The sequence below is a fragment of the Trachemys scripta genome, chromosome 1 (assembly GCF_013100865.1).
Source record: "Trachemys scripta elegans isolate TJP31775 chromosome 1, CAS_Tse_1.0, whole genome shotgun sequence".
Classification (NCBI taxonomy): Eukaryota; Metazoa; Chordata; order Testudines; family Emydidae; genus Trachemys; species Trachemys scripta.
Genome location: NC_048298.1, coordinates 163,021,400 through 163,044,214, shown reverse-complemented (window position 1 = coordinate 163,044,214; position 22,815 = coordinate 163,021,400). Strand labels below are relative to the sequence as shown.

General features: G+C 41.0%; 1 protein-coding gene across 6 annotated transcripts in view; it reads left to right on the top strand.

Annotated features, from left to right (window-relative positions):
• DCAF6 (DDB1 and CUL4 associated factor 6) overlaps positions 1-22,815 on the top strand; it is a 166,767-nt gene that overhangs the window by 112,357 nt on the left and 31,595 nt on the right. For all 6 annotated transcript variants that reach the window (XM_034791508.1, XM_034791490.1, XM_034791480.1 and 3 more), the window contains 3 exons: positions 10,787-10,898; positions 21,418-21,533; positions 22,590-22,673. In XM_034791508.1, coding sequence (XP_034647399.1) covers positions 10,787-10,898; positions 21,418-21,533; positions 22,590-22,673 — 312 coding nt within the window. The remainder of the gene's footprint in view (positions 1-10,786; positions 10,899-21,417; positions 21,534-22,589; positions 22,674-22,815) is intronic.

Below are 22,815 nucleotides of genomic sequence, written 5' to 3'. Positions count from 1 at the left end.
AGTTAATGTCACTAGAACTGTGGTGGATTGGGAATCTGGATGAGGAAATAGTTTGTTAGAGGATTTATCTCCTATCAGATGGTCAGCAGAATAAAAAGCTGACTGTATTCTGCATCCATATCATCATTCAGTTCTCTTAAACAATACCAGGTGTGGTCCGTATTTTGATGGGAAATCTCCAAAGAACTGGTGGCTGGTGCAGGAAGTTGTTGGTACTTCAGTATATGGTTCTTTTCCCTCTGATTTTATTAGCTTGCCATTAGAGCAGACTGTGCTCTTGGTATTACCATCTTTTATGTCCACTTCTGGTCACTAAAGATCTTATAGCATTTATCATGATTTCATAATCCCACTATTCTAGCCACATTCCTGTGTGGGGTGGTTAATTTCTGCCTACCTGTATTTAATCTTATATTTTCAAATGGAACATAATTTTCCAGGGCTTTGGAGCTGTGCTCCGGCTCCGCTTCAGCTCCAGGCAAAAACCTGCAGCTCCACTGCTCCGGAGCTGCTCCATGCTCCGGCTCCGGGCTCCGCTCCAAAGCCCTGTGATTTTCTTCACTTGGTGTTTCGCCTCAGCAATGGCTGCAATTCAGTAATGGGTGGTCACTGTTTAAGGGCGGTATTGTTTCTTTAAGCCATTACCTAGATTGGCAGGTGTGGAGAGAAATTGTATAACTTGGACTTTGGAATGGTTGCTGGTGTTCTCTAAAAGTCATTGGCCTAATCCTGAGGATTCTTATTGGGTTTTTACTTCGCTCTTACTCGAGCAAACTCCTGGAGCTTTTTGTAGACTGGTATTTTCACTATTTAGGGTTTTCACCATTGCGTCTAAAGTCAGCTGGTGATTGTGGTTTTGTTGTTGTGAGCCTCAGTATGGAACTCATTCCTGTCCCCTGACATAGATTACATTTTGACCTTCTCACTTAGAAGGAAACATCTTTAAGTTCCCCCCCCCCCCAAAATATGTCTTAGAACGACCACTACTGCCTTTACATTTTGACACTATTGATCTGCTTTTCCTGGAATTGGGAGTTTAATGTTGGGTATAGTGAGGAATGGAGTGGGGCCTGGGGAGAGATCATGATGCAGACTGCTTGACAGCTGGAATCAGGAAGGGACTTCAAAATCTCAGGATGTGGGAGTGTGAATGATTATCAGACTCCATTAAAATACATTGTTAATTATATTTTTAAAGCTTTATACTCTTTTTTTTTTCCTGAGTATATAAACAATTTTACGTGTTCAATACAACTTTTGCTAATTACCTTCCATTACACAAAAACCGAGATGCCTCCTAACAGATGGCAGAGTAGAGTCCTTAGTCTCTAACTTCCAACCAGGCCAAATGTGATCTGGTAACATGCCTCTATACTGTTAGTATCGCAAAGAGAAAAGCTAGAATTTTTGTGAACTTGTTTTGCACAGATGTAGTTTTCTGAGCAAATAAGTGGATTTATTAGTGTAATTTTCCTTTTTACATGATTGAAGAAAGTATTTCAATTCCAGATCTTTCTAATTACAAAGGGAGATAAAAGTTCACTTTTTTTGCTTAAAAGGAAATGTTACAGGACAAAGTCCACCCTCCATTTCCTTATGGCAAAGCACAATATGAAATGATAGTCATAACTTTTCCCACAGTTTGTCAAATGTGCTGCTGTAAAATAGAGAACTGCTGGTCTTATAGGCCTATATATTCAGAGTGGAATGCAAGGAGTTTGCAGCAATTTAGCAGTATTGATTTGCTGCTTGTTACCTTGATAACTACCTGTTACCTTGTTTGTTAGGGCTTGTGAACAGGCTAATAGCTCTGGAGATGGAAGTTCTCTGTTTAATCACAGAACATGTACAGCTTCCCTATAATGAGAATTTTATAAAGGAAGAAAGCCAAGAAATAACTATTGAAAGTTTACCACTACAGTAGAGCCTCAAAGTTAAACACCTGTTCGTAACACTGAAATGTTCACAACTCTGAACAAAACATTATGGTGGTTCTTTCAAAAGTTTACAACTGAACATTGACTTAATACAGCTTTGAAACTTTACTAAGAAGAAAATTGCTGCTTTCCCTTTTTTTAAGTAGTTTTCGTTTAACACAGTGCTGTCCTGCATTTACTTTTTTTTTTTGTCTTTTTTTTTTTTTTTTTTCTCTGCTGCTGCCTGCTTGCGTACTTCTGGTTCCAAATGAGGTGTGTGGTTGACTGTCAGTTCGTAACTCTGGTGTTCATAACTCTGAGGTTCTACTGTATTTTCGCAGCTATGTCTTCCACACTTTTTCCTCTGAACATTTACCAAATTCCATTTTTTCAAACTCTGCTAGCTGCTCTTATTGCTCTCTAGATGATTGATTTAAAGGAGTGCCCATGTGTATTCAATATTGAAGAACTACTGCTACAGCAAACAGAGTCAGAGGGACTTATGTTGCAATATCCTGGAATGGTTTGTGATGTTTAAAGCCAGAAGGAACCAGTACGATAATCTAGTCTGACCTTCAAAATACAGGCCATAGAATTTCACCCAATGGTGTGCAGCAATATATTTGGTGGTGGCTTCATGACTCAGTGATACTGATTATTTTTGCACTGGGAAAAACATCCCAAAGCAATGTTAGGATATTGCACTATAATTATTTTGTGTCCATCTCAAACACCATTCAAGAAAGTATCTCTTTCCATTCCTATCCAGCTGCTGAAGTGAGGAAATCTCCCTTGTCTGGCGAGGGGGAGAGGACAGGGTAGGATTCCACAAGCTCCTTTTCTGTCCCCTTCTCGTGATGAAGTGCTTCAGACTCTGTTTTGACTTACTCAGTGCTACCTACTTGTACTGTAAGGACACTCACATTTTGTGATACCAAGTGGTGTGTGCTGACCGCTTTCCATGAACTCAAGGATAGCACCTATTTACTTATAAATGTACATATTTTCAATCAAAATGTAAATGCACACAACCACAATGTTTTCTTGTACTCATATGTTCTTTGAATAGATTGATTTCACAGGCAAAAAAATCCTGCATTTGATCAGCTTTCTCCTCACCCCACACTGACAGAATAAGGCAGCTGCAGGCTGTATTTTAGAGCAGCCACGAGCTACACTGTGAGTACTCATTGTGCAGCGGTTACCATGGTGAGGCTCATGTATAATTGTCACAATGCATTATACAGAACACTCTTTCACAGAAAATTATCTTAATTTTAGCTCTGTTTTCGTACTTTATATTTTCCACATTTTAAAAAACTTTTTGTATTCAGAACATGTATAAAGTACGTATTTAACATTATTTAAATTTTTCAGACCAAATTGCTATAGCCGTGGTACCCTTAGTGGTTTCCATCTGTCAACAGCGTACATACACACATGAATGTTCAGGTTCAAATTATGCTTGCAGACAATGGCTTCTGTTAACTTTAAAGGAAGTTTTATATATGTATTCAGTGGCAGAATTATGACTGCAGTCTTGGGGAGTTGTGTGTTTGAATATATACTTATAGTAAATTATATGCATGTAGAGTGATTCTGAACTCTATTTTAGAATGGTCATGCAAGAAATATTGCCATTGTACAGTGAGTAATGTTGTAGTTTTAAAACTTCCTGTTGTTCTAGCATTGTTGTTTTGTCCATTGCAGCTTTGAACTAGAAATTTAAAACAGAAATCCAGGCTGGAAAAGCAATAAGAGAGATGTTACTTTAACGTCTTATTTAAAATTGTGAATGACAACTTAAACATTTTTCCATGCAGCACATGTAAGTTTTTGTCACTGGCAAAGCTGTTGTAGTCATGATCAAGTTCCTATACTCCATAAACCAAACAAAACCTGACTAACACTGCTGTCCAGATGGCTGTGAAGTAAAAAGATTAGACTGTATTTGATACTAACAAGCAGTAAGGACCTATGAGTTCTATTTCCAGCTTTGTCACTGACTCATTGTATGACCTTGAGTAAGTCACTGGGACTCCCTGTTTCATCATGCCCACTTATAAAACAGGGATATTAGGACTTCGTGTACAATTATTATCAAACAAAATGCATCAGAGAGCTGTGCATGTAGATAGTTTGTCCATTAAAACAAGCATTTTGTTGTTAAAGGTTAACACTGTAACTATCAGTTGGCTCATTATCTCAAAAGAGGACTTTTGTCCTGGAGGATGCTTTTAAAATATCATATTTAATCATGTCCATTTTCCTTGTATTTGTTTTTCATTGTTCTTGCTAAGTATCAGGAGGTAGGTGTGTTAGTCTGTATCTACAAAAACAACAAGGAGTCTGGTGGCACCTTAAAGACTAACAGATTTATTTGGGCATAAGTTTTGTGGGTAAAAACCTCACTTATTCGGATGCATACAGTGAAAGTTACAGATGCAGGCATTATATACTGACACATGGAGAGCAGGGAATTACTTCGCAAGTGGAGAACCAGTGTTGACAGGGCCAATTCAATCGGGGTGGATGTAGTCCACTCCCAATAATAGATGAGGAGGTGTCAATTCCAGGAGAGGCAAAGCTGCTTCTGTGATGAGTCAGCCACTCCCAGTCCCTATTCAAGCCCAGATTAATGGTGTTAAATTTGCAAATGAATTTTAGTTCTGCTGTTTCTCTTTGAAGTCTGTTTCTGAAGTTTTTTTGTTCAATGATAGTGACTTTTAAATCTGTAATAGAATGACCAGGGAGATTGAAGTGTTCACTTACTGGCTTATGTATGTTACCATTCCTGATGTCCGATTTGTGTCCATTTATTCTTTTGCGGAGGGACTGTCCGGTTTGGCCAATGTACATGGCAGAGGGGCATTGCTGGCACATGATGGCATATATATATAACATTAGTGGATTTGCAGGTGAATGAGCCCTTGATGGTGTGGCTGATGTGGTTGGGTACTCTGATGGTGTCGACAGAGTAGATATGGGGACAGAGTAGGCAACGAGGCTTGCAACAGGGATTGGTTCCTGGATTGGTGTTTCTGTGGTGTGGTGTGTAGTTGCTGGTGAGTATTTGCTTCAGGTTGGGGGGTTGTCTGTAAGCGAGGACTGGCCTGCCTCCCATAGGTTGTAGATCGTGGATAATGCGCTGGAGAGGTTTTAGCTGGGGGCTGTATGTGATGGCCAGTAGTGTTCTGTTGTTGTCCTTGTTGGGCCTGTCCTGTAGTAGGTGATTTCTGGGTACCCGTCTTGCTCTTGCTGTTTTTATTAGGAAAGGTATTTGTGTTTAAAACTAGTATTTTTCTCCCACACAGACTTGTCTGTTCTTTGAGTACTGTCCCTATGGGTACTCCACTTCAGGTGCTTGTGTGCCCAATGTATCTTTGATTGGAGACTTTAATCAGCAGTGTCCATTTGACGTCTGCATACGCTGCTAATATCCTTGTGCCCCACACTGAGGCTGTATCAAGCTGTACAGGCAAACTACCCTCGGTTCTTTCTCAACCACCTCGGCCTGAAACAGAGTTTAGCATGTCAGCATTGTGTGTGTCTCGGCTGCTTGCTGAATTCATTCTACTTAGTTTATTTAGTTTGTTAGTATCATGCAGAGATGGGCTGAACACTTCAATAGTCTACTCAATAGAGCATCCACAGTCAATTGTCATGTCTTTGATCAATTACCGAGAAACCCATCAAAGAGGATCTCGACCTCCCTCCGTCAGTTGAAGAAGTCATGAAAGCCATCAAACAATTGAACTCTGGTGTGGAAAGGCATCTGGAAAGGATGGTGTTCCATAAGAACTGTACAAAGCAGCAGGCCCAAAGGCTATCAAGGTGTTTTCACGACATCTTGAGTAGCATTTGGGAGGAAGAAAAAATGCCACAAGACTTCAAAGATGCTATTATTGTATCACTGTTCAAAGCCAAAGGCAGCAAAGCTGACTGTAGAAAGTACAGAGGCATTTCCCTATTCTGTATAGCGGGGAAAATACTAGCTCGCATTTTACTGAACAGACTCATTCCAAACATGTCTGAGGAGAGAATGCCAGAAGTGCAGTGTGATTTTTAGACCAGCTCATAATACTATGATTTTTGTCATCAGGCAGGTCCCGGAAAAATGTTTAAAGCAGAACATGGACCAGTATGCAGTCTTCATTGACTTTACCAAAGCCTTTGATATGGTCAACAGAGAGGGTCTATGGGCTATTCTACATAAACTGGGTTGCCTGAGAAGATTCATACAAATCATCGGGCTGTTCCATGACCACTTGACAGTACAAGTGTTCTCCAATGGTAACTTTTCTGACGTATTCAAAATCTCAAAGGGAGTGAAACAAAGCAGCATACTTGCTCTAGTGCTGTTCAACTTGTTCTTTGCCTGTGTCCTCAGCCATGCCACGAGGGACTTGGATCAGGGGATTTATATCTGCTACTGACTGGATGGCTCCCTCTTTGATCTTCAAAGACTTGATGCTAAGACCAAGACGCTGGAGAGACTTCTTATCAAGGCACTTTCTGCAGATGACTGCACCTTGATGGACCATAGACATAGCAACCTTCAGGTCATTGTTGATCGATTCTCTGAAGCATCCCAGCTCTTTGGCCTCACCATCAGTCTCAGTAAGACAGCAGTTTTGTTTCAGCCAGCACCTCATTCCAGTGCCCCAGCGCCAGCCAGCTTCATACAAGGCACACAGCTGAAAAATGTAGATCAGTTCAAGTATTTGGGTAGCGCCATCACAAGTGACTGTTCCCTTGATCAGAAAATTGCCTACAGAATTAGTAAAGCCTGCCAGGCCCTTGGCCAACTCTGAACAAAAATCCTTAACCAACACAACTTTTGTATCTCCATCAAATTGAAGATCTACAGTGCAGTGGTCTTAACATCTCTCTTGTATGGATCTGAGACATGGACTCTCTATAGATGGCACATTAAACAGCTTGAGCAATTTCACATGTGCTCCCTCTGCTCAGTAATGAGCATTTGCTGGCAGGACAGAGTGACCAATATTAAAGTCCTTGAGAGAGCAAACACAACCAGCATTGAGGAAATGCTACTGAGAGCACAACTTAGGTGGACCAGACGTCATCAGAATGGAAGACCACTGTCTCCCAAAACAGATCTTGTATAGGGAGCTGAGGCAGGGCAAAAGAAAGAAGGGTTGTCCGCATAAGTGCTTCAAAGATAACCTGATGAGCAGTCTCCAGGAGGCTGGCATCCATCTCAAAGAACTCAAGCAAATAGCTCAGAACTGGACTCACTGGGGGTCTCTGACAAGATCAGCATGTAACAGGTTTGAGCAGGATAGACAAAATAGTCTCCAGGCTTCATGTGAAATGCGTCACTGAGCTGCATCATCAAACATCCTAGATATGGACTTCCCATGCCCTCATTTTGGCTGACTGTGCATCAGGGTTCGAACTTCAGAGTGAAATGCATAGCCATAGATGAAAAATGTGACAATATCATCATAGTCAGCGATTGACTACCAACATTAACAGATAATTACTGGTTGTTGAAAGATTGTTTAATTTCTTCCTGGGAAATCCTCCCTGTGAGGGGCATGTCTGTTCACTGGGAGTTAAGTATTCGCTCATACACAGAGAGGCTGTCCCGGTTAGTGACAGACACTGTAAGTGTGTTCACTGCCTGGGTGAATTGCATGCCTCTCAGAAGTGTCATTTCTGTTGAGCCCTCAAATCCAGGGCACAGAAGAACTGCTAAATCAAACTGTGACTGTTAATGCAGGAGTGCTCCTTTCCCCTCACTTCAGAGCCAGGTCAGGAGAACCCTCGCTATACATCAGTCGCCACAGTCTCTAGTGGTCCTTCGACCTCAGTGCAACACCCTTCCAGAAAGGGGAAGGCTTCAAAGACTTCCTCTAAAGATTCTAAGAAGAGGAGCTCTAATTCCCTTCTTAAGGTATCCCTCCCTCCTTAAAAAGACCTCGCCCTCCGACCAGGTCAACAGCCTCGAGGCTTGGTACGATAGAGGCAAAAGGCTCCTCCGGAACCAGTGAAGCAGGAAAATCCCACAGTTCTCAGAGTAAACATGGTTCTGGGAAGGTTCCGGTACCGTCTAGCAGAGACGGTCAGAGTGAGCAAACAGCATGCATGGGTTGAACTACCACTGCTAATGAAAATCTCCAATCAAAGGTGCGTGGGGAACATGCGCACCTGAAGTGGAGCACCCATAGGGACATTCAGCTCAAAGAACTAGACTTACTGCACATGGTGAGCAACCTCACTTTCATTCTGTTTCATCCTGCAGTAACAAAGCATGAGTAAAATTTGACCCTGTTGTTATGTAGAGAAAGGTCAATGACTTCAATGGGCAGAATTTGATGTTTATTTGACATCGTGGAAAAAAAACTCATGGTGTTACAGATGTAGGGTGATGGCTTCACAGCAGGATCGAGTATAAGAAGATGGTTTGTGAGGAAGGGTTTTGTTTTGTTTTTGTTTTATTTTTTGAAACTCCCAATGACAGCAAAGGGAAGACTGTACATTGATGTTTAACAACTAATAAATTAATAATGTATTAATAGCAAAGGGTGACTGACATTCTCATAATTCATATGAGGCTGGAGTAAGTGGGCTTCACATAGGTGGCATATGTGGGGCCTAGAAGTCAAGAATTCTCCCACTAATCTAGGTTCTGAACAAGGAGCACCTGTGTGGTAAGTTTATATTTGATGTTACTGCCCATAACCTTTATTAGCAGGAATGGGCTACTGCACACCTCTTAAGTGGTGTTTGTAGACAGGAGGTCCATGATGTAGATGGGCCTACTGGCTATGAACCTTCCTTCAGGGAAGGATGCCATAGAGCCCATTGCACAGACCCTCCATGATCTCTTAACTCTGTGCACCAGGTATTCATTGGTACTGTTCACGTTCTCAGAGTTTCAGCATAAAGAACATTCACACTAGGATAATTTTAGGTAATGAGGAGGGGTGAGGAAGAGGAGCACTTTCAAAATGTAGCACTGATTGAAATGATAGTCCACGTTCCCATACAAAAAACTCCAAACCTCAGTATAATAGTTGGATAGTAGATATCCAAAGTCCTGCTCACAAAGGACCAAATCACAGGGGAAGGAACGCAAGCCAAAATGGGGACAGAACAGGTTAAAGAATATTTAGATAAATTAGATGTGTTCAAGTCAGCAGAGCCTCATGAAATTCATCCGAGGTGGTTTAAGGAACTAGCTGAAGCAATTTTGGAACTGTTAGCAGTTCTTTGGGAACTCATGGACGTGGGTGAGGTCTCAGAGAACTGGAGAAGGGCAAAAATTTGTAGTTATCTTTAAAAAGGGGAACAAAGAAGTCCTGGGGAATTATTGATCAGTCAGCCTAATTTTAATACCTGGAAAGATACTGGAACAAATTATTAAAAAAATATTTTGTAAACTCCTAGAGGATGATAGGGTTCTAAGGAATAGCGAGCATGCATTTGTCAAAAACAAATCATGCCAAACCAACCTAATTTCCTTCAACAGGGTAACTGATCTAGTGAATGGGGGAAATCCGGTAAATGTAATATGTTTTTATTTTAATAAGTCTTTTGACACAATCCTACATGACATTCTTATAAGCAAACTAGAGAAATGTGGTCTAGATGGAATTACTATATAGTGGGTGCACAGCTAGTTGAAAGACTGTACTCAGAGTTATAGTGTCCAGTACTATTCAATATTTTCATGAACGATTTGGATAATGGAGCACTTGCAAGCAGTTTGGAGAACAGGATTAGAATTCAAAATGACAGATTGGAGAATTGGTCTGAAATCAATAAAATTATATTCAGTAAATCCAAGTGCAAACTACTTCAATTAGGAAGGAAGAATCAAATGCACAACTACAAAATGGGGAATAACTGGGTAGGTGGTAGTACTGCTGAAAAGGACCTGGGTGGTCATAATGGATCACAGATTGAATGAGTCAACAATGTGATACAGTTGCCAAAAAGGCTGATATCATTCTGGGTGTATTAACAGGAGTGTCATATGTAAGAAATGGGTGCTAATTATACCACTCTACTCAGTACTGGTGATGCCTCAGCTTTGTCCAGTTCTGAGTATCACACTTTAGGAAAGACATGGACAAACTGAGAGAGCAGAAGAGAGCAACAAAAATTATAAAAGCTTTAGAAAACCTGACCTAGGTTTGTGGAGGAAAAAACTGGGCATGTTTAGTCTTGAGAAAAGAAAACTGAGGGGGGACCTGATAAGTCTTTAAATATGTTAAGGGCTTTTATAATGAAGATGCCGATCAAGTGGTCTCCATGTACTCTGAGGTTAGGACAAGAAGTAATGGGCTTAATTTGCAGCAAGAGTGGTGTAGGTTAAATATTAGGGAAAACTTGCTAACCATAAGGGTAGTTGAACTCTGTATTCGGCCTCCAAGGGAGGTTGTGGAATCCCCATCACTGGAATTTTTTAGGAACATGCTGGACAAACATCTGTTAGGAATAGTCTAGGTTTACTTGGTGTCCTGTCTCAGCACAGGCGGCTGGACTTGATGATTTCTCGGGGTCCAGCCCTATAGTTCTATGATTCTATGTATGGCTCCCATGTAAATCAGAAGGAATCTTATGGTCAAATCTAAGGACCTCATATGCCCTCTTTATTGTTGTAAATACAAATTGTTATATCTTTAGGCTAGTCCCTAAGCTTTGCAAAGTATAAATTCAGTGCAATCACTCCAAAGCATTTAACTTTTGGTTTGGTCTGTGTCTGGCTTTAAAACAGATTGTATTAGAGAGAATTTTTTGGTTATCTTAATTCACTTCGGAAGGTGTTTCCATTATTTAACAGTTTTACATAAATTACTGACACACATTCAAATATTATCAACCCTTGTTTACAGACAGTGAAAAGCAGAGTTCACGAGCAGGAACAGGTGAACCAGTTTTAAGTTTGCACTACAGTACAGAAGGAACTACTACAAGCACGATAAAATTGGACTTCACGGATGAGTGGTAAGAAGTTCTTTTTTTTAGCTGTTAATAAGCACAATTTTCCATTGTATTAGCATTTGTATTAGCATTTGTACCTAAAATGATTTTATTCTTTCAATTATATATACCACTTAATATGTATTGTTTCCTGCTGTTTCATAGTTCTGTAATAGTATTTTACAGAGGTAGTGACCATCTGATTAGGAATAAACTATTTTCTGTGTTCTATTTGCATTCAATCATCGAGGGCAAAATTATTTTAAAAGTGGGAAAAATTCTTCTTTCTGAGGTCAATCTTTAAATATATAGCAAAGAGTATGTAAAGAATAGGAAAAAATCGCTTTCATCATTAACTTTTTAAGTTGTTGAGAATTTTTTTTATAAACACAGTTTAGCAAACTTCACTTTGTAACGGTACATCCATTTTAGAATGCTATGGATTTTAATTCTTCTAGCCAAAGAAGGTTTTGGAGCAGGCACAATTACAGAAATGTGTTGTGAATTTTTTAATTAAAAAAAAAAAGAAAAGTAGTAATAGTTCACTGTATAGATCATCTTCTGTAATTTTAACTCAAATCTTAAATAATTCAGAAAAAAATATTGTACCAAGTACTCTTGAAATACACATCTGTTGAGTCTACATGGATTTTAAAAGAGCTATTTCAAATTTGTGGAGCGAGAACTGCACCAGGTTCTGTGTTCCCTTGTTGGCACAGAGCAATCCAAACGTTGCTTGAAAATGTTGGAACCTCAACTAAATTGAAGGGCAATTGAGGGAAATTGAAGGGTAGTATGAAATAGGGGTAACCATGAGAGAGAGGCTCTACATGATCACTTCTTAGGCCCCATGGACCCAGAAACAAACATCTCCATTGTACATGGGTCTGTAAAAGGGTATAAAAGGAAATGCATCTTCTCTTTAATAGTCTTTAAAACTTTTTGTTTACTTTACTTTTAATCTAAATATCATGCTCACAGCTACAGAGTCTTGAAATCTTAACTACAAATTGGAGTTCTCAGAGATCTATAAGGTGCATGTCTGTCTGGACATGCAGTTTGGGCAAGCAATAATTGTTTAGATGTTTTCTTTATTTTGATACTTTTTAGATATTCATTCCTTACGTCCTGTCCTTGAAGGGGACACTGCTTCTCAGTCCTGGTCTACACTACAAAGTTAGGTCGATGTAAGCCATCTTGCATTGACCTAGTGATGCATGTGTCTACGCTTAAATTTGTCTGCCACTGATGTAAGTGCCCCATTACAGCGACACAGCAACACCACCTCCCTGAGTGGTGTTGAGCCATGTTCGATGTACTGAGGTCAATGCAGCGCGAGTGCTCTGGTCACAATTGTGAACTCCACTGCTCAGGGTCACAGAAGACTGGAAGGCCCCATGCTCCTTTAAAACCCTGCATATTTTTGAAATGCCTTTTCCAGCTTTCTGTTGTGTGCAGCGGGCCGTGCTGGCTACGCAGTCCAGAAGTGCTCCTGCCTGGAGTAGACAGGAAATATTGAATCTCCTTGGCCTGTGGGGAAAAGAGACTGTGCAAGCACAGCTATGGACCAGCTGTAGAAATGTTAACATCTGAGTAGATTGCATGGGGGATGCAGGAGAATGGGTATGAAAGGGATCAACAGCAGTGTTTCGTGAAAGCAAAGGAACTGCAGATGGCATATCAGAAAGCCAGAGAAGCCAACAGTCAATCTGATGCTGAGCCGCAAACCTGCCACTTTTACAAAGAGCTGCATGTCATACTTGGCGGAGACCTCCTTATCCATCCCGCATACCAGTGTGGATACCTCCAAGGAGCCACATCACAGGCCCCTAGTGTGAGCAGCGAGGAGGAGGAGAAGGAAGAGGAGGATGGGGGACGCGTGACTGGGAGGTCTAGCTATGCCCCGAGCCAGTACCTGTTTGATACTCTACTGCAATCCAGTCAGTCCTGGCAGTCAAGCATGGGAGAGCCTGATGCAGGGGAAGGATCTTTGGGTAAGTATGTAAATTTATTTCCCATTACGGTGATGGCGCCCCCAACTTAACAGGACACAGCTACTGACTTTACATTAATTTATTAGTACTAGACTAGGTAGTGGTACTATGAAGAGAAGTAGTGGTGTTATCTGCTTTTAATTCCCCTATTGAGTTAGGCAAGGGGGCCCATGCGGAGCAGTTTATTTATGTACACAGGAATGTCCCTTTAATCCTGAGAGATCTCGATGAGACTTCCATGGGGGTACTCTGCAATCCTCACCTGAAGGTTTCTAGGGATGGCTGCCCTATTTCTTCTTCGATGGTAGGCTGCTTTCCCACACCAGTCAGCAATACTTTCGACAGGCACCATTGCAGTACATAGGCTAACAATATATGGGCAGGGCCAGCTCCAGCATTTCTGCCGCCCCATGCAAAAAAAAAAAACAAAAACGCCGCAATCGCAACCGGCTGCAGAAATTGGGGGGGAGGGGAAAAAGCCACGATTGGCGGCAGCAGGTCCTTCGCTCCTAGAGGGAGTGAGGGACCTGCCGCCCCCGAATTGCCCCAGGTGCCGCCCCTCTCCCTTGGCTGCCCCAAGAAGCTGCTTGTTAAGCTGGTGCCTGGAGCCGGCCCTGTATATGGGCCCCTAGCAGCAGCTGTGCTTTCTCTGCCTTTGTTACCTTCAGGAATAAGATACCTGATAAAATAACCACCCCTTATTGAAGTATCAATAAGCACGTCTTGTGTAAAACTTTAGAGGAGCAAGGGAAGGGCGTTTTGAATCTTAACTTTCGCTTTCTCTTGTGACTGTATTGATGATGGTACCACTGTGTGTTTTATCTGCAGCTACTGCTGTTGTCGCATTGAGGGGTTCCCCCTGCAGATCCGTGGAATGCCTGAGCCAGATAAGGTGAAAGAAGAGGACTTGCAATTACATGTTCAATGAGATCCTGTAACCAGTGCTGATCAGACCGTGAGCAAAGGGCCTTCAGGGTGAATATGGCTGGCAGCCTGGAGAAGGGAAGAGTAGAGAGGAGAGAGTCCCAGCAGGAAAAGAGAGGGAGATGCATCAGGACATAATGGGGCTTCTCCGTTGGCAAACACAGATGCTGCAGACTCTTGTGGACCTGCAGACAGGGGTGCTGGAACTAGTGGTGCTGAGGGCACGGCAGCACCCCCTGGCTTGAAGTGGTTTCCATCATATAAAGGGTTTAGAGTTTTGTTCAATGGCTTTCAGCACCCCCACTATAAAAATTGTTCCAACACCACTGCCTGCACTTTCAACAATCATGGGTTCACCTCCCTTTGCATTACTCTATTTCAACAGCTCCTTACACCTCCTGCCACATGGCATCAGGACCTGCATTCCTACCCCTACCACTTCATGCTAGGTGACATTAAGGACACAGCAAGCTTCACATATGCTGACTTGTAAAAGCCACTGTTGCTGTATGTGTAGGCAAAATGGACATGAATGTTTTTGCCCCTTGTTAAGTTCTGTTTCGTTAATAGAGTAAGTTTTTTATGTATTTGCTTTTAAATTGCAGACTTTTTTTCCCCACTGATTTTGGTACTGAATAAAATTGTATTATTTGGAAAATCATTCCTGTTTACTAGTTCACAACATATGTTGCAGAGTGCCTAGTAGTTCTGAAAGCACCCACCTACTTGCTACTGTACAGTGTGACACAGCTCATAGGATCAGTGACAAACACGGTGTAATAATCATAGATGTGCAGCAAGCATTGCAAAATTTAATAGTTGCATTGAAAGAGCTATATTCATAGACATAAACCAAGCAACACACAATTCCTAAGAGTCCCCAATTCAGCAGAGATGGGTAGAGTACGGTATGCTGCAAGACATTACAAGGGCTTTCTGTTAAAGTGCTCTTTCAAAGACTCCCTGAGCTGTATAGCTATGCGTTGAGCTCTTCTGTGTCTAGTGGTTCAAACTCAGCAGACAGCCTCTCCACCTCCGTTTCCAGCCCGGTGGCAACTTTTCCACCTTTGCTTCACAGATACAATGCAGGACACGTGAGGCAGATATAATCATTGGGGTGCTTTTTTCACTCTGATCCAGGCCTGTGAGTAAACAACGCCAATGTCCCTACCAAAAGCTCATTTAACTGTCATTCTGTACCTGCTGAGTCAGTAGTTGAATCTTGCCTTGGTGCTGTTGAGGTGGCTGGGGTATGGCTTCATGTGCCAGGAGAGTAAGGGGTAGGCTGGGTCCCCCCAGGATCACTATTGGCATTTCAACATCATCAATAGTAATCCGTCAGTCAGGAAAGACAGTCCCTGCTTGTAGCTTTCTGAACAGTCCTGTGTTCTTAAAGATGTGAGCACCCCACACCATCCCTGACCAGCTACCATTTATGTCAGTGAAGTGTCTCTACTGATCCACCAATACTTGCATCACCATAGAAAAGTAGCCCTTTCTGTTGATGTACTCTGTGGCTGTGGGGTCTGGTGCCAAAGTAGGAATATGTATGCTGTCTGTTGCTCCACTGCAGTTTGGAAACCCTTTTGCTGAAAATACATACACTATGTCCTGCACATTGCTGAGAATCATAGTACTGTGTAACAGGAGATGATTAATAGCCCTGCACACTTGCATGACAATGGCCCTCAGAATGGATTTTCCAACTGCAAAATTACTTCCCACTGACTGGTAGCAATTTGGCACTGCAAGTTTCCACAGTGCTATTGCCACTCGCTTCTCCACGGTCAGTGCAGCTCTCATTTTGGTGTCCCTGTGCTGGAGGGCTGGGGCAATCTTGGCACAGAGATCCAGGAATGTAGACTTGTGCATTGGAAAGTTTTGCAGCCGCTGTTCATCATCCCAAGCCTTATGATGTGATCCCACCAGTCAGTGCTTGTTTCTTGGGTCCAGGAGCAGCATTCCACCACCATGAATGCCACCAACAGCCTGGAATTGGTTCTCACTATGTTCCACAAAATCTGCCCTCCAAGAAATAGTCATGTTCCCTGCTCATTCAGTTTTTCTTATGTCTCTGCAAATAACTGAAGATAGTGCTTCCTGTGCTTGCAATGCTTATGGTAGTGGTGCAGAGCTGTGCCGGTTCCATGCTTCTGTCAGAGATGGCGGACACCGAGGATGGTCATGCAAATTTGTGGGATTTTTAAAAAGGTATGAAAATTATATGATATAGATGACATTATGGGATGAAGGCAGATGCACGCTGGGAAGTTGACCCCTTGTTCACAGGCACCCCTGTGCAACTCAGTTCTGCCCCACCGTGCATTGTGAAAACTTCCCAAGAAACAGAGTGGTGGACAATGACAGGTTGCACGCTGGGATACCTACCTATGGTGCACTGCACTGTGCATCGACACAAGCACTCCCGGTGAGCACATATAGCACCAAGTATGCATGCACGCAAGCGACATCATAACTGTAACAGCTTTATGCCGATGTAATTTGTATTGACCAAAGTTTGTAGTGTAGACGTGGCCAGTCTGGTAAGAGTGGGAAACTGTGATAAGTTGAAGAAAACTTGATTGGTTAGCGCACAGTTTCAATCACTATTTTCCATGGATTCACTTCCACGTATGTATTACATTGTACAGGAAGAACAGAGGGCTTATATGGTGAGGTGTAGTGCTAGTTGATGACTGGCGATTGATGGTGCATGTTCAGAGTCAAAGTAAATGTGAAACTAAGGCCTAGTCTACACTACGGGGTTAGGTCGAATTTAGCCGCATTAGGTCGATTAAAAAATGACCACGTCCACACAACCAACCCTGTTCCGTCGACCGAAAGGGCTCTTAAAATCGACCTCTGTACTCCTCCTCGACAAGGGGAGTAGCGCTAAAATCGACCTTGCTGGGTCGAATTTGGTGTAATGCGGACGCAAATCGACAGTATTGGCCTCAGGGAGCTATCCCAGAGTGCTCCATTGTGACCGCTCTGGACAGCAGTTTGATCTCCGATGCACTAGCCAGGTACACCGGAAAAGCCCCGGGAACTTCTGAATTTCATTTCCTGTTTGGACAGCGGAGACTGCGGGAACTGTGGGATAGTTACCCATAGTGCACTGCTCCGTAATTCAGTGCTAGCCACGGTAGTGAGGACGCACTCCGCCAACTTAATGCCTTAGTGTGTACATACGCAATCGACTGTATAAAAGCGATTTCTAAAAATCGACTTCTATAAAATCGAACAAATTTCGTAGTGTAGACATACCCTTACAGTGCTGAAGTCTAGCAAGGTGGTTCTTTTGGAAAATTCATAGAGCTTAGCTCTTTAAAATTACACTTGTGATAGTAAACTCTTCTGGACAGGGGCTGTCTGTGTTTATACAGTGACTGCCCCAGCGGGGCCCTGGTCTATGACAGGGAACCATAGGTAGGGGCCTCCACAATACAAATGATAATAATGGAGGAGATTACACAATGGGAGACTTCCGGTTACTGGTATGTAACCCAGGAGTAGTTTTTGTTTGTCGTCTTTTTTAAAAATCTGCAACATAAAGTATCTTGATAGAAGTTTCCTTAAACCGAAAACCCCACATTAACCACCCCTTCCCACCAGAACAAATAAACAAACCCACAGCTAGTATGTCTCCTGTTTCTTGGTTGAAATCTGTCATAAAACTCCTTTTTCAGAGATGAAACCGCATGAATGGTTTCACAAACTGAATACTATATTTCACTACTATGTAGATGGCCATGTTGCAATCCAGAATTAATTCTGGAAGCAGACAAATTCTCTTTCACTATATTTTTTTAATCTACTAAACATATGTAATATTAAATGACTGGATTCTGTGCTCCTAAAACTTAAAAAAGCCTTCATATTTTTAGGTGACATGTATAAGGCAATTATTCTATTATATGTCCTAGGTATATTAGTTCTTCATGCTTTTTGAAATAGTTAAGATGCTAATGTTTGAAAACTAATGTAATTTTTATGTGTATTCATTTAAAATGAAAACTAATCCTTCCGGATAATCTATAGCCTGGGTCTACCCTGTTTTGTACTGATATCCATCACTGTAGTAGCTGAATGTCTCCCAAGAGTAAGAACAACAGTGATAGCTCATTCTCTTCTGTCCCTGCTACCAAGAAGCAGGTTTGATTTTCTAAAATTGTTTAATATGTAGAGTAATACTACCAAAAACAATGGCTCTCTGCTCTCATACACTTAAAATGAGAAAAATATTTTTAACTTTTAATAAACACTACAGTTCTAAAAATAAAACACATTGTACCCTGTAACAGTTTGAAACTTGTTTCCTTAAGCACTTTCAATGGGATTTTGACTCCTAAGTGCCAAAATCCCATTTGAAAATGAGATTTAGGCTGCTAAATTAGTTAGGTGTTACAGTACTGAATGCAACAATGCCTAAATAACCTTTAAAAAAATCCAGGCCTTAAGCCCTTATCCTTATATCTGCATGGAGTCCCATTGACTTCTTTAAATCTACCCACACAGATCTGGGCCTTAGACACTCTTGTGATGGGTATGATAGAAGATCTTAAATAGACTGTCAGAATCCAAATCTGGCACGCTTCAGATTGTTGCAAGACTATCTTCTGGTGTCTTTAACTAACCAGACACGTATAGTTTTTGCAGTTGTTATTGTTGAATGTTTTAGGACAGGCATATTCAGTGAGAGGTGCAGAACATTAACACATTTTTTTATGTATCGGAGGGGTAGCCGTGTTAGTCTGTATCCACACAAAAAAACAACGAGAAGTCCAGTGGCACCTTAAAGACAAATGCCCAAATAAACCTGTTAGTCTTTAAGGTGCCTCCGGACTCCTCATTGTTGTTGTTTTTTTTTTTAATAGATTTTTTTTGTTACTTTTATTGACTAGTAGTATTGAATGTGCTAACATTCTGTTACTAAAGACGTAAAGCGACCACGGTTTTGGGTGCTATACCAGTCAATAACATTAAAAGTCTGTTTTTAAACTGGCAAAAGCAAAAAAATCAGTTCAAACTTCAATTAGGGAGAAAAGTGATTCTGAAAATTACATAAAAAAATTTGTATTTGTTTTTTCCTCTGTGGTTCCATATCAGTTTCGCTCAGTGTACAGCTTAAATTCTTTTTTCTTGCAATCAGCATCACAAATGCCATTTGACATCTGCAAATTCACATGTTCTTTCTTTCTCTTACATAATCACCTGTAGTGGTTTGATTTAGCTGACACTTGTTGATGGATGAGACCGTGTGGACTCAATCTTGCGTTCATGTAGTTGTTTTGGTTGTACAGGAGTAAAACTCTTGGTTTGTCAGGGAAAAAGCCTACTCATCCCTCCTTTATTAGGGTTTTCCTACCACATGTGGCCCCAGAATCAGAGCTGCCAGTCAGGGAATGTCTGTCTAAGATATGCCAATAGGGAGAGGTTGTCAGAAAGCTTATGTCTCTGAGAGGCTCCTGGAAGAAGTAGCAGAAATCTCCTGGTCTCCAATGGAACTTTTTTCCTTATTTTCTGCCCTCTTTTCTTATTTGTTGTCTTAACTCTTTTCCAGCAATGAGCCTGAACTTTATCATGTTTCTGACCAGTTTCTTAGAGATTCACCTGTTCGGTCTTGCTTCCTTTATTGGCTGGCTGCCGTTCCCACCACCAGGTTATATAAGTGGCCCTTTAGTTTAGCCATGGTTGTGTGCTAGATGCTGCTTTCAGTGTGTGAGATCTTTCCACAATCTAATTTACTGCATAGTTGTGCCTTACTCTGCCAATACCTACTATGGAGGACAACAAAGAACAGAAAATGGAGGTACCAAGATTATTTGGGACTCCACATCATTTCCCCATCACCTCAGATCAGCTCAACAGGAGACCAGCAGAAAAGAAGCTGCAGTAGTTCGAGGGTGTTCGCTAAAGGTGGTCTTTACCGCGAACTCACTCAACCATGTGTAAATTGTCCAGGATGGTAAGTGTTAAAGTGCTTGCATCTCTAGTCCTTTCTTGGGACAAGTAATTCATGTTCCAGAGGTGGTATATTAGGATCTTAAGGCAAAGGGCAAAGCAACAGGAGTTCCACAATTACCGTCCAGATAAGATGAGCAGAATCCAAGTACCTCCATGGTAGCTATGGCTCATTCCTAATGCAATGTGAACTGATCCCCAAAATTCCCAAGTCAGGAGAATGTTCTCAGGGCTAGCAAGGATTTGCATATGCCCAGAAATGGTTGAAAGCACAACAAATGGTGTAAGAGACTAGCTATCTCACCTCATAGACCTGAAAGCCCCACTTATAATCATTCTGCCCATCTTCGTTTCCTTCCTTATCCACAAGAGTGAGTTTTCTCAATCCAGCAACAAACAAAGAAAAGGTGCAAGATTGACTATTCACCTCCACTTTCATTGAGATGGTGCTCAGAAAGGTTTTCATTGCTTTATGGTTGTGGTTGTTGTAAGTTGAGAGCAAGAAGAGGAGCAGAGTGAGTTAAAACATGAGACCCCAGCAGGAAAAGAACTTTGTTTCATAAGGCTACAGATGCTCCCTGGGTTACGCAAGACCCGGGTTACGCAAATTCGCACTTACGGAAAAAGTTCCATAAGCCAGAAATAGGATTTTCGAGTTGCGGAAGTTTTTGCGTAACGTATGGGGTATATGTTTCTGACTTATGCAAAGCTTTCCGGAATGGAACGATTGCGTAAGTCGGGGGGCATCTGTAAAACTATTCTAAAGGTTTTTCTAGACATGGAGGAAGTTCTGTATGTTAATTGAGAAGGATCCATTTTCCCCATTTAAAAAGAAAAAATATTTGCCAAGAGACCTCAAATACCAGTTAATAGTAACTTACGTTAAATTCTGATATTTTAAAGGTGACCACTTTAGTCCCTGTAATAGTTTATTTGTGGCATGACCAGAAGTTAGTTATGCATTTTACAGAACACAGCAGAAGCCTGGTCCTTGCTCTGGAAAGTTTACAGTCTAGGTTAAAACATATATGGGTTATTACAACATAAAAAGAGAGGTTTAAGGTAACATAGATAATATGTGATAACTTAGATTATTCCATGTACATACCTTAGTTCATGTCTCTTCCTTTTCTTACTACAGTTGCATGTTAAAGCTTCAGTTCCTATCTTGATATGCTATATGCTTAATTCATCAAATCCATGGTGCAAATCCATGGACTGAATAAATTCTTGTGAAGTTATGAGACACATCTGCATGGAAATTTTTAGCACTGGTTCTCAAAATCTCATTTAGTACAGATTTGGGGTTTTACTACTTTAATAACTTTGTTATAGTTTATTACATGATGTTCCAGTGATGAAAAAGATTTGTAAAAGGTAATTTGAGGCAATGGACACAACAACCAAAAAATAAGATTAGATGAAGTCATATATTTTGCTTAATCAAGCCTTTAAGAATTCCACCTTTATAAAATGAGGGCCACACTTTAGAAGCTACTTCTGAAAATTTGGCTCCAAACAACTGATTTTACCTGTATTATTTGTTTTGTAATTACTTATAGTAATATGTTGTACTTTGTGGTTGTCCCTGTGGTTTAAAATGGAATCTTCTTGTGTCTTTTCCTCATTACTGAAACATTTTACATGTGCTTTGTTGTTAGGAGCAGCACAACTTCAAGTTCTAGAGGGAGTGGAAGTCACTGCAAACCTGAAGGCCACGAAGAAGCTTCAAGAACACACAGCTCAGAACAGACACCACCAGAAAATGAAGAAACAAGTAAGATATGTAGTTATTCCTGTAATGGTAAGGTCCCAGTTCCTCTCATGGCTACAATTGAACTCAATGGGAGTTGCACACATACAGAAATGAGGGCAGAATGTAACCTTAATAGAACATTATTTTTGTCATTTATTTCCAAGAAGGCAAAACGGATAACAGCTCAGGGAGGCAATAAGTTATTTACTTTACAAAACTAATTCCGGTTGTCAACTGAAGAGGCATATAGCTATGTATATTTCTTAATTCTGAACTTCTGGTCCTTTATTTCTTTCTGTTATGGGAGAACAGTGAATAGTTTTTACTGTCACCTTGAGGAGGAGTTTCTTGCAGGCCAGAATTAAAGAACATTGGTGGGGTAGAGAAGGCTTGTTACCACCATGTCTATGCTGTATTTGTACTCTAGATAATTGGGGGACTTTGTTTATTCAGGGCTGTTACCTTTTAAACAACATTAAAATTTACATTAAAAAAAAACAAATGTTTTCTCTGATGTTAATCCATTTAGTAAATGGACAGTTGAAGTTGGCAGCTTTTAAAGGGGGCATACAATGTTAAGGTGCAAATTGGAGAAAAATGTATTGTGCTGAATTCAGTCAACCTGTTCATTGCTGCAGGAGACATTTGGAGCAAATGGCTGTATCAGTGAGTATATAGTGAGGATTTCCAAAGAAATGCCTAGAGATATGAAGACCTTTTAATAAGTTAATTAACCTTTGTAACTCTAGGTAATCACAACTATGAGTTATCACATCTTCGGTTTCACAACATTACAAGTAAATTAGCTACTAAAATACTTGTATGATCAAGTATTGAATTGTAGCATGGACAAAGAAAGAATCTCCCACCCCACTTTTATTCTCTGATATACCAAACTGAACAATTGGTAAATGGATTTTGTCTTCCTCTGAAGCATTAGATACGGGCACCTGAAGTAGCATACCAGACTACATGAACCAGTGGCTTGATACAGTGAAGCAATTTCAATGTTGTACAGGACTTATGGTGTATACTCATGTTACTGAAATGATTATATCATCTGGTGTTTAATTTCAGGAGTCCGTAAAGAATTGCATGAGGAAGTCACAGGTGCTGAAGAGTTGAAAACTATAGATGAAGCTGTAGAGAGAACAGAAACAGGTTTGTCTGCTGTTTCTTCATATGATTGTCTGGCTGAAAAAGGGTAGGGTAAAGCAAGCCAAACACAAAATTTATTTATAACATTTATAATAACGTATTCCTGAGTAGACTATAACTATCAGTGGCTAATTTTGACTGCCTT